Source organism: Protopterus annectens, chromosome 6.part0 (genome assembly GCF_019279795.1).
Source record: "Protopterus annectens isolate FY-2018-M chromosome 6.part0, PAN1.0, whole genome shotgun sequence".
NCBI classification, from domain to species: domain Eukaryota; kingdom Metazoa; phylum Chordata; order Ceratodontiformes; family Protopteridae; genus Protopterus; species Protopterus annectens.
The window spans coordinates 485,475,494-485,486,670 of NC_056737.1; the positions used below are offsets into that span (position 1 = coordinate 485,475,494).

Below are 11,177 nucleotides of genomic sequence, written 5' to 3' on the forward strand. Positions count from 1 at the left end.
CCCTTCTTATATCCTCCCAATTAACAATATTCTGTTACGGAATGCAGATGTTTCCATTGTCCTGCTCATAATATCACAACTGACTATCGAATGCTTTCTGTGCATCAGGACTGACCAACAATAGTGATATTTATTTATTTGTTTATTTACAATTTGTTAACTGGGAAAGTCCACTGGGGCATTCAGACACCATTTTCATTAACAGCTTAGTCTGAAAACACAGTTAGCAATCCAGTTGCAAGACAAATAGTAGTGACAATTACAACATTTTTCAGGTAATTAGAGCATAGAGGAGTTTTCGGAAAACGTAAAAGTAGAAAAAAATATCTTTAGAACTTAGCCATTCTAAGGAGGCTGAGTGCAAGTACAGTTCCAGATGGAAGATAGGTATTCATGTAAAGAAGTTTTGATTCTGTTTCCCTCGGGATCATCATTGTTGTACTACTGTTTGCAACTTTTTGCCTCCCCTCCATAAAACCACATTGATCCATAACTCTATTTTAGTAACACATTTGCCATTGTCATTGTATAGACACACACAGTTTATAGTCATGGTTTTAAAATTGAAATTGGTCTATGTAAAGCTGAGTCTGAAAGTGATTTTGTATGCATACAGATATGTGATAGGAGGGGAAACCTTGCTCTGTGATTTAGTTGTACTGATTGTGAGAAATAAAATTGATTATTTTGCTACAGTTTGACATCAGTTTGATTTGTTTTGCCCACTGTCACTGCTTTTTTTGTCCTTATTTGCAGGACTGCTGGAAAAAGTTTGAACTGGCTTTTGAAGTTTTGGTATCACTACACACAAGTGAAGAGCAGAAGCAGATGCTAGACCCACATGCTGACCTGGAGCAAGTGGAATAAACACGAGTTGTACACTAACAAGAATACCATTATGATGGAAGAAGAAAAAATATTTTTTTACATTTTACTGTACTCCTTTTGTGAGAGGTGTTAGAAGAGCTGTTGTTTAGGCCTGCATTACTGAACTTTGACACCAGTGCCTTAAACTGTTATGGGTCTGAACAACGTTTCTACCTCATTATCTTTCTGGATGTGAACATGGAACTTATTTATGGGCTGGATCTACATACTGAGGTGTGCAGACATGCATTAAGCTACAGGTATAGCTAGCATAACATTTGTGAATGCCCATTGAAAGGAAAGATGTGCCAGGAGTAACTTCATACGTTTATTTGAATTGGCATTTGCATGTGGGTTATAGAGGCCCCTTTCTACTACGTTGTGTCTGGGGTGATTGCATACAGAATCTTGCTCTCTCTGTATTTCTCAAACTCAAAGAAGCTCAGTTTACTGGCATCTTTGGGTTGGCAGAGAGAAGCAGAATACCAATGACTTTGAATGCATATGAAAATTGTATTTTTCTTTTTAATTTATTACGCAGATTCAGTGTAGAGACTGTCTATTTTGTACGTACATTGGGTTTTGCAGGTAGCAAGGGTGTGTTAGTGCTCAAGTGTTCATACAGGGGTCATTTCTGTAGCTCTTGCACGTAAGCAGGTAAAATCAGCAGACATGTTGAATAAGTTGTGATAAGGTTTCATATATTGAAAAAAGGTTTTATGGTCTTTTCATATTAATAGAGTGGCACTTATTTAGAGCAAAAATATGGTATTTATGAGGTTTCTGTATTGTTGAAACTAATTTGTGGTCCATAATCATCTAACAAGTACCTTTATTGTATGCATCAGTTTCTTTGTAATTTTCATACTGCAGTCTGTAGAGTATGAAGTTTTTGCTATTGCCTTATAACAGACCTTATAGCCACTCTTGGACCTAGCATGATACTGAATGTGGCACAGTTGGTGTACTTTGCCTTCAGCAAAGGTTGTGTAGGCTTCAGAAATTAATTCTGACCCTTGACTTGCTATTTTGCATTAGTTGATGTCATAAAGTCACCTGCTGTTTGGATTGTGGGAAAATGCATCTCTGCTATCTCCCATGGCTGAAGTGAATCTGAATAGCTATTGGGTAATTAAGGAGGAAAACGTGGTATAAAATACTTCTTAAAGCTAAAAAAAAATAATGTATGTAATCATGACAGACTCGTATTTATTAACAGAAAAAATTGAAGGACTTGCTCAGCCCCATTAAAATTATATACATAGATGTACTTTTTTTTCCCCAGGAATTCTGATGTCAGCATTTGTATCTCTCAAATGTTTTCCAACATTAATGTTGATATAAATTATTTTAAAAAGTCACATGTTTTGTGAAGTAAGATATTTCATCTAACATATTTGAATCCCTTTCTTAAAGGAAACTGATCAGGTGTGCACATGTTCTTGTGTAACATGCCTGTATGCTGCCCTACCTATTCTCCCCAAGTATAACAGATTTCCATGCCTGCCTGTCCTTCTCCATGCTTATACATGTTATAATCTTGTCATGTTTATTATGCGATTACTGCAGGAATTAATTATATGAATGGGAAAAAAATGCAGGCATTAGTCTGTTTCTCAGCCTGATATTTTTCACAAGTAATATATTGTGAGAGACACTTGAATGTGGTCTCTCTCTGGCCATTAAAAGGAGTCTAGCTGTAAAGGAGAATGCAACTCATGCAGTTCTTTCGCTGTTGCCTGCAGTTTGTGGTCATTCACCTTTTTTTTTTAGTCAGCTATGTACTTCTGTGGCAGAATGTTGTCAAGGCAAACCTGCTGTACCCCTTCAGCTATAATTTTCCCCTCAGTAAGTTGCCATTTGGTTAGATAGAACAGCTGATCAAGCAGGTCTGTGGTGAATGTTCTGGGATCTCTTTCATCCAACATAGGTCCAAGCAGCCTATTTTGATTATACTTGTTAGAGTTGAAGACTTTGGATAAGTATGGTAGTAGTGTGTAGATGTTCTTCGTCTCACATTGCTGCAGTCATAACCTGTGGGTAGTCCGCTGTCCTCGGTCGGCCCGAATACCAAAGAGTTAGGCTGGCGTCGGTCATGGCGCCCGGATCTGACGTCAGTACGTAGAAGTACTTAAGCGCATGACCGACGCCATATCCTCAGTCTTTCTTGCCGCGTGGTCCGAAGCAGAAGCCGCATTTGCAAGTGCCGTTCGGCGTTCTGAAATTTTCAAATATCGAGTTTCAGACCGAAGACCAAGTTGGGCTAAGTGCCCCGTTGGGGAAACTTTTTGTCTTTTCTTGCCTCAGTTAATCCGGATGTCAGAAAAAGTTAATAATTGTATTTCTTGTGGGAAACAGATACCTCATAGGAACTATCATTCTCTCTGTATTCCTTGCTTGGGGCCTGAACACGACGTAGTCGGGTGTCGCTTTTGCGCTAGATTTAATAAGCGCACCATTAAACGTAGATTAGACTGTGCCAGGCTTGTTTTCGGTAAGCGGTGTAACTACAACATGCCATCGGATCCTCCAACGCCCGCTACCGCTAAAAAGCGAAAAGATAAAACTTTAAGGTCTAAACTGGATGAGTCGTCCGTTGCGGACGCCGGTTTTATGGAACCTACGGTTGAATCTGTGGATCCAGCCGAAGCCTCGGCTGAATCCCAGGGGGAACCTTTACTTTTACAGGAGTTGGCCTCTCAGGAGTTAGGCCAGGCTGAGGGTGCTTCTCAGGTATCTGTAGTTCCATCTTTACAAAAGGTTATTAGGTCTTCTACTTCAGTGACTAAAGGCCATGTTAAAGCTAAACCTGGTCCTTCTGGTACTGGCCATAGCCCTAGTTCTTCAGGTTCTGTTCCTAAAAAACATATGTTAAAAATGGCAGAGGATTTGATTACTTTGATCAGGGGTTCTATGCCCCCTCCAGAGAAGAGGCCTAGGGTGGAGACAGATTTAGAGGGAATGGAGCATTCTTCAGACTACTCTGAGTCCTCAGCTGAGGATATTCAGGATTTCCCTCCCTATTCAGATTCGGAGGCAGAGGATTCCTGTCCTCCTGCTTCTCCTCCAGAGGATTTTTCCTTTTCTGAAACTTTACATTCCATGAGGGAACATTTCAAGTGGGAAGGTCAGGATTTTTCAGATTCTCGAAAAAGGCTTAGGGAATTTTTATTTTTGCCACAACATAGGCCTTTGGCTATTCCCCCTGTCTTGGATGTTGTTCAGGATGTTTTTCTGAAGCTTCACTTAATCCTGATTCTTTACCCCCTGCCCCTGTCAAGCCAGACAGGTATTGCAGAGTTCCAGAGGCACATAAATATTTGTATAAGAGTCCTAGAGCTGACCCGGAAACTATTAGTCAAGGGCCGAAGGGTGTCAGGGCTTCTGTGGTTAAGAATCCAGTTCCTTTGGATAAAGATTCTAGAGCACTGGATAGGTGGGGGAAAGAAGTGTACACCTCTTCTACGTTAGCTATGAGGGCTTTAAATTGCCAGTTTCATATGCTGAAGTATCAGAATTTTTTGTTGGGTCAATTGAAATCTAAGGTGGATGCTTTATCTGAGGGTATAGAGTGTAAGGAATTGCAGGAGTTGGTTCATGCTTCAGATCAAGTTGGTAAACATTCCTTGCAGTGTGGCTTCGATGCTCTTCAGGCTTCATCCAGGGTGGCTGCTACTGGTTCAGTTATTCGTAGACATGCCTGGCTTAAGGATCAAAATTTGTCAGAGCATGTTAAAGCTCGGATTTTGGATGCTCCCCTTCAATCTGTCAGGCCTAGGACTTGGAGTTCTCCTGCGCAGTCTTCTGGGGAGGGCAGGGGTCAGCCTTTTCGTAAACAAACCCAATGACCTGTATTTTCAGCTGCCAGATCCTTCTTTTCTGGCAGCTCCTCTAGGAGGAAAGTTGGCACTTTTCAAACAAAACTGGCATTTGGTCACCCAGGACAAATGGGTGTTGGAAATAATAAATCAAGGTTACAGGTTTTATTTTCACACTTTTCCTCCTTTCAAAGGCATGCCAGATGTACCTCCTCAGCAAAGGCTGGAGGCTCAGGAACAAATTTCTTTGCTTTTACAGATGGGAGCAATCCAGGTGGTACCTCCGTCAGAAATAGGCCTAGGGTTTTATTCCCGTCTATTCCTAGTGCCTTTTTGAGGGGGGGGTAGCTACTAAGGATATTTTGGAGGCAGCTACTTGGAGTTCAGTTCACACTTTTACTAAGCATTACCATCTCCCTCTTTATTCCAAGTCTAGGGCTGGGTTTGCCACTGCAGTCTTACAGGGCATGTTAGCAGCTCCTAATGCTTTTTAGTTTGCCAGCCTCCCTTTTCCTTTGCTTTGGGATTCTACCCACAGGTTATGACTGCAGCAATGTGAGACGAAGAACATAGTACAGTTTTGTACCTACCATAAATGTAGATGTTCAAGGATCCACATTGCTGCAGTCCTATTTTCCCTCCCTCCTTCCCCTCTGTAGTTTGGGGTTGCTGTTATTCCTTTGGGATAATTGTTATTTGCTCACTGGTGGTTGTTGGGTATTTACTATTTTGGCTCTGGCCTTTCTTTTTTAAGGCCTTCTGACATCTGGGGCAAGAAAGACTGAGGATATGGCGTCGGTCATGCGCTTAAGTACTTCTACGTACTGACGTCAGCTCCGGGCGCCATGACCGACGCCAGCCTAACTCTTTGGTATTCGGGCCGACCGAGGACAGCGGACTACCCACAGGTTATGACTGCAGCAATGTGGATCCTCTAACATCTACATTTATGGTAGGTACAAAACTGTACTTTCTGTGCTACTTCAAAACTTGTGTAACTTTACAGTTCCCATTTACAATCCCATGTACTTACGAAGCCTCTGTTTAAGCTAAAGGACATCCTTGATGCTGGTCTATAGGAGACTTATGATTTTCCTGTCTGCAGCTTCTATATCTGCTTAATATACATCAAGCTTTTGCAAAGACTGTGCTGATACTTTGGGTTAATAGGCCCAGGTGTTTGCTTTGCAGAGTGGTATGACTAAGATTGTGCAAAAGAATTGTTCATAAACAAGATCATGAATACTCTGTCCAGCCCGGCTGGGACCTGGTTAGTTACAAACTAAGGGGGGAATGGTGCTTTCATCTCTATGGCTAACCTCTACAATCATCCTCCTTCCACTTCATCATCTTGACCTGGCTTACCCCAAAGAGAAAGAAACTCCCCTTGCCACCCATGTATCCCTTTATGTCAAACTATCTTACCCCCTCTAGTGATGGTGAAATTACTCAAGGGGAAAGATGCTCCCACTTACCTGCAATAGTCCTGATTCTGGTCCAAGACTGACCACTGGGGGTGGGGCTCTGAGTTCACTCCAAGTTTGGAGAACCATCGCAAAAGTTTAGTGTGTTCTAGATGCAGTTTCTTTTGGCTGCATTCTGGAACTCATTAGTCCAACTTATTGTGGTGAATCGCTTCATTTCAGAGGAACTCTTCAAATGGCACAGAGTATGCTAATTAGAGGAACTGTACAGGTTATCCTAGTTTTGGAGAAAGGTCAAGCATATTTTGTTCCTCATCTCCTCAAGGTCCTGAAGAGGACAAACTATTTCTGTTTAATTTTGGACCTCAGAGGAGCACACACACTCATTGTATTGTTTTCATATGGTCACCATAGAGGAGATCATGCCATTGATCCAGCAGGTGATTTGATTGTTATCAGTGGACATAATGGATTCCTTTTAGCTCATCAGCATTTGGAGCAGTTGGAGCAGATTGCTCGTTTACTGTACTTTAGCATAAGTAATAAAATAAAATGTTGCCTTTTGGGGCTTTCTTCAGTACCCAAAGTCTTTCACCATGTTAACCATTTTTTTTCAAAGCCCTGGAGAAGGATCACCTAATGTTCCCATTATTGGATGAGTGGCTTCTACTGTCTCCACCCAGGGACATCTTGAAGGTGGCTTTGTTGTGGCTAACTCCTTGGATGCATTCCCTGGGAGTCTCCATAAATTAGAACAACTCTTTTCTGAAAATTCCTTAGATAAAGTCCCTTATCTGGATGGAGTGTGGCACCCTTCAGTGTTGGTTATTCCCAGTTTGGGAGAGATGTGTAGTACTCATGGCTTTGGTATTCCTGGTAAGGATGCAGCATAGGATTAAGATTTGTACCGCTGCTCCTTCTGGCGTGATGGTTTTCCACACTGTTTTTGGTTCCTGCCTTCACAGCTAAGAATGTGAGTATTGCAGTAGATTGTGAGATGTCAGAAACCTCAGGCACACCATGTTCTCATCAACCTTTTAATGTTGTTAAAACATTGCCACTAAGCCCTGTGGTGTGTGGTGGTGAACAGTCTCCCTTCTTACAATTTTTTGTCCCTCTGCCTTTCCTGTAGCCAAATACTTTGCAGGTTTTGACAAATGGTACTTTGTTAGTAGGATGTGGAGCTCATCTTGGCTCCTGTTTGTGTGTGACATGGAAGTGTGGCTCCTCTTGGGAAAATGGCTTCACATCAACCAGTTACTGCTAAAGACAATACTGTTTTTCCAAAGGGGCTTGGAGGAATAGCTACTTCCAGGGCCTCACCTCATTCAGTTAGGCAATCAGAATATTGTGTGGTACTTGGCTAATAAAGAGGTACAAGGGTCCTACTCTGTTCAAGCAAGTGATGCTTGCCTGGCACTGCGGCATAGACAAGGGGCATATCTGTTTCAGTGGTTCAAAATCCTAGTGAGCTTTATGAGCTTGCAGATGCTGTAAGATGTTCTTCAACTCCTGAGGAGAACTGGCAGATTTGGAAGTTGTGTCTGGTCAGATTCTCATTGACATAAGGCATCCCATCTTATTATTGGTTATGTCTTGGTGAGTTAGTTAATGCATTCTCCTTGCCATGCCATGGAATATTCTTCTCTGCATTTTTCCCACTGATTCCAGACCTCATCACAAAGTTCAGAGAAAGACTACAGGTATTGCTCATTGCCCCTTGATCATAAAGAAGGTCATGGTTTCTGGCCCAAAGACTGAAATAGTTGCGTTACAGATGACTCTTTCAGTCCTGGCCAATGATATCCACCACAGGTGGGAAAAGTGGTTGGCTCTGTTTTAGCACTTCACTCCTGGTATAACTTCCCCACCCTGCACCCAGTTCATGCCATAATAGTTGGTAGTGGTAATCAGAGGTGATAGAGGCTGCACAAAAGTCTTTCACTCAATAAGTTTTGCTGTATTTCAGACACCTGTCTAATTTGGGCTTCAGTTCTTTTACATTCAAGGTACAGCTTTTTCTGCATGTGATGATCTTTATGAAGAACAGAGTTGTGGCACATCATCAAGCAGCTCCTTGAAGGAGTTTTGCCTACTTCTCCTCATTTGAAGAACCTCTTTTCTCCATGGAACTGGAATTTCATGGTTGGTGTGCTTGGTTGTGCACCTGTTTGCTTATGTTAGCTCTTCAACATTGAAGTTTACATCTTGAAAGGTTGTTTTCTTGACAGGCATCACTGCTGCATGTAGAATCTTCAGGTCCATGTATGTTGAAAATCATTTGGAATTTCCAAAGGATACTGTGCCCTTCAAGGTGATCCTACATTTCCTTTTGGAGAAGTTCAGAGTTATCTCTGAACAAGTCCTGTCAAACTCCTAGTGTTTGTGGTTTCAAAAACTAGAAATTCAGCAATCTTCACACCTTGAAAATGCATCCTTAGCTTAGGTGAACTGGATATACGAGTTTAAAGAGATGGAGCAGTTGCTTATCATCTTTGTAGCGAAGATGGAATGACCTGAGATTGCCAAGCAGACGCTTTCCAGGTAGGAAGCTAACTTGCAGTGCTTATGGCGTCAAGCAATTAATCACCCTCTGGGAATTGCTGAGGGCAGTGCTTGATCCATCAAAGGAATGTTTGCTTGAGTTGCTTGCTTTGATACTGTCTCCACTGCAGACATCTCCACCTGAACCACTTGGTGTTCAATGCACACACAAGCAATTGTCCTGACTACAGCTCAGTCGGACTACTTTTGGAAGGTTGCTTCTCCGGGACTGAGCTGTCTTATCTAGCCCCTTCCTCTTTGTTGATAATGCTGGGATTTGATTCATGAAGAAGAATCCTCAGTATTATATGTAACAAATGTTATTTTTTTATTACTTGATGTGCAAGAAAACCTATTTTGATGAGTTTGTTGTACCCTTCCTTTGTCCCTTGAAGATGACAGTCTCTTTTTCCAGGTGTACTGATGGAGTTTACTGTAATGTGACAAACATGTATTCCATTCATCGTGTCCTAGATGGATAAAGCCATGATTACAGCCCAGGTATGAATCTGTTCATAGATCATCTGCTAAGATAAGAGCATACCTGCTATGCCAGGAAATCTAGAGTGGCAGTTAGAACTAGAATCCTCATAACAGGCTAAAACTCGAGTAATACAGTGATAGTACTTCCCATCATTTCTTTAACCCTTTTCCCTATTCTATCATAGACCCTGGAATGAAGATGAACCCTTTTCTCAGCTCATTGGTTACTGATAAGATTAAGTAGATGGATCATAGAGATGATGCCAACAAATTATACTTTAGAATTTTGCGTATATCCAATTCCAGAGCCTATTCCAGCTAGATAAGTGTTATCATTGTCAGCAGTTAAATGGTCCAGGCAAGCATGCAGTATAACTGTCATTGGCAGAATGAGGAAGGACATTATGTTCAAGATTCTTCATAGAACCAAAGATAAAGGGCAGTGGGGTTGTAATTTAGTTCTCTCAAATTTGTTTGTCAAGGCCAGAAATCCAAAATGTTGGCATTATGTTCTCTTTCAAGTAATGTCAGGTTTGTGTTGACAATTAACATGTAGGATTCTTAACTTCCCATCCCCATTTATAAAGCTTATGGGCATTTGCTCAATTTTCATGAGGTAGCCTGTGAGTGGGCTACTGTTTTCAGTTCATTTCCTTGCCATGTGGGCTGTTTACAGCACCCGAAAATTCACCAACTGGTAGCTCACCACCACACCTCAGTATTTTCTTACCACAGCCTTATGTTGACATTTGTTCTTATTCATACTTTCTTCATTGAGAAGTTATGCTTGTCTGCTGTTGAGGCATAGACAAGGGGCACAACTGTTGGCAAGCAAAATAGGAAGCCATTCCTTTGATGAAAAAAGAGTTGACCTCGGCATTTCCTAGAGAGAGATTAGTTGCTTGATGACAAAAGCATTTGTATCTGGCTCCCTACCTGCAAAGTGTGTGCTTGGCAGTCACAGGCCATTCTACCTTTGCTGAAAACAATATAAGCAACTGCTCAGTCTCTCCAGATTTATGCACCCAGTGCTTCCACATTCTAGTCATCACTGTCAGCCTTCAAAAATCAGATCTGTTTCCTTTACTATGAAGAGATCGGATATTGCCAGATCTCCTTAGTGGATTTACAGTTAGGATACCATCAACTGTATTGTGGTTGGATAGTATGTCTTCAACTTATGTGCCTGGCTGCATGCACAGTTCCTGCCAATGCATACTGTGCTGTCACATGGCAGATTAAGAACATGTGTCTAGTCCCTTTGCCTGTCAGATCTTTTTTGCTACTTTGCTCAGTTCACCCCTCATATTTCAGACATTCTTTACAAATAATCTTTTCATCTTTCTTAAAAAGCATAAACAATTAATGTTTTTGTTTGAGAGAAGAAAAGGACTTGAAGGCACTGCTTGTAATGCCAACATTTCAGCATGGACATTCATAGGTTCATAGGAGGTTACTAGGCGAATGACCCTAGGGCCTTTACAAGCCTAGCTATGTTATACTCGTGTTCCATAATTGACCTTGGTTAGAGGTTCATTATTCATGGAGCGAGTCTATGATCAGCACCGACTGCCCTGTCCATGAGAGACATAGGTGTCACCCCGGAGTGAATTTATAGTCTCCCATTCGATTGTCTAGGTTCAGCTTGAATAGGGTTATTAAGGAGCTCTCCTTCACATGAATTAGGAGTTTATTCCAGAGGAGCAGAAATTTCTGGGAGATGTATCTGTCTCTCAAGCTTGTTCTGTTAATGTCACAAGCTAGGATGAGATCCCTAGAGAGAGTCAGTCTTTTCCCATTTGATTTGTGGATGTGTAGCATTTCCATTAGGGCAGGGTCAGAGACTGCTTTGTAGGCCAGGCACAAGTCGCCTCTCAGCAGCTTGTAGGATACAAAGTACAATGACATGGCTTTCAGTATTTCCATGTACAGTGGATATAAGAAGTGTACACACCCCTGTTAAAATGCCAGGCTTTTGTGTTATAAAAAAAAAATGACACCACAGTAAATCATTTCAAAACTTTTCCCACCTTTAATGTGC

General features: G+C 41.5%; 1 protein-coding gene across 1 annotated transcript in view; it reads left to right on the forward strand.

Annotated features, from left to right (window-relative positions):
• The window catches only part of CDAN1 (codanin 1), a gene marked incomplete in the record, with an annotated part of 1,645,523 nt that extends 1,643,295 nt beyond the window's left edge, over window positions 1-2,228 (forward strand). Inside the window, 1 exon segment of the mRNA XM_044074210.1 lies at window positions 757-2,228. Coding sequence (XP_043930145.1) covers window positions 757-867 — 111 coding nt within the window.
• Window positions 2,229-11,177: the final 8,949 nt, after the last annotated feature.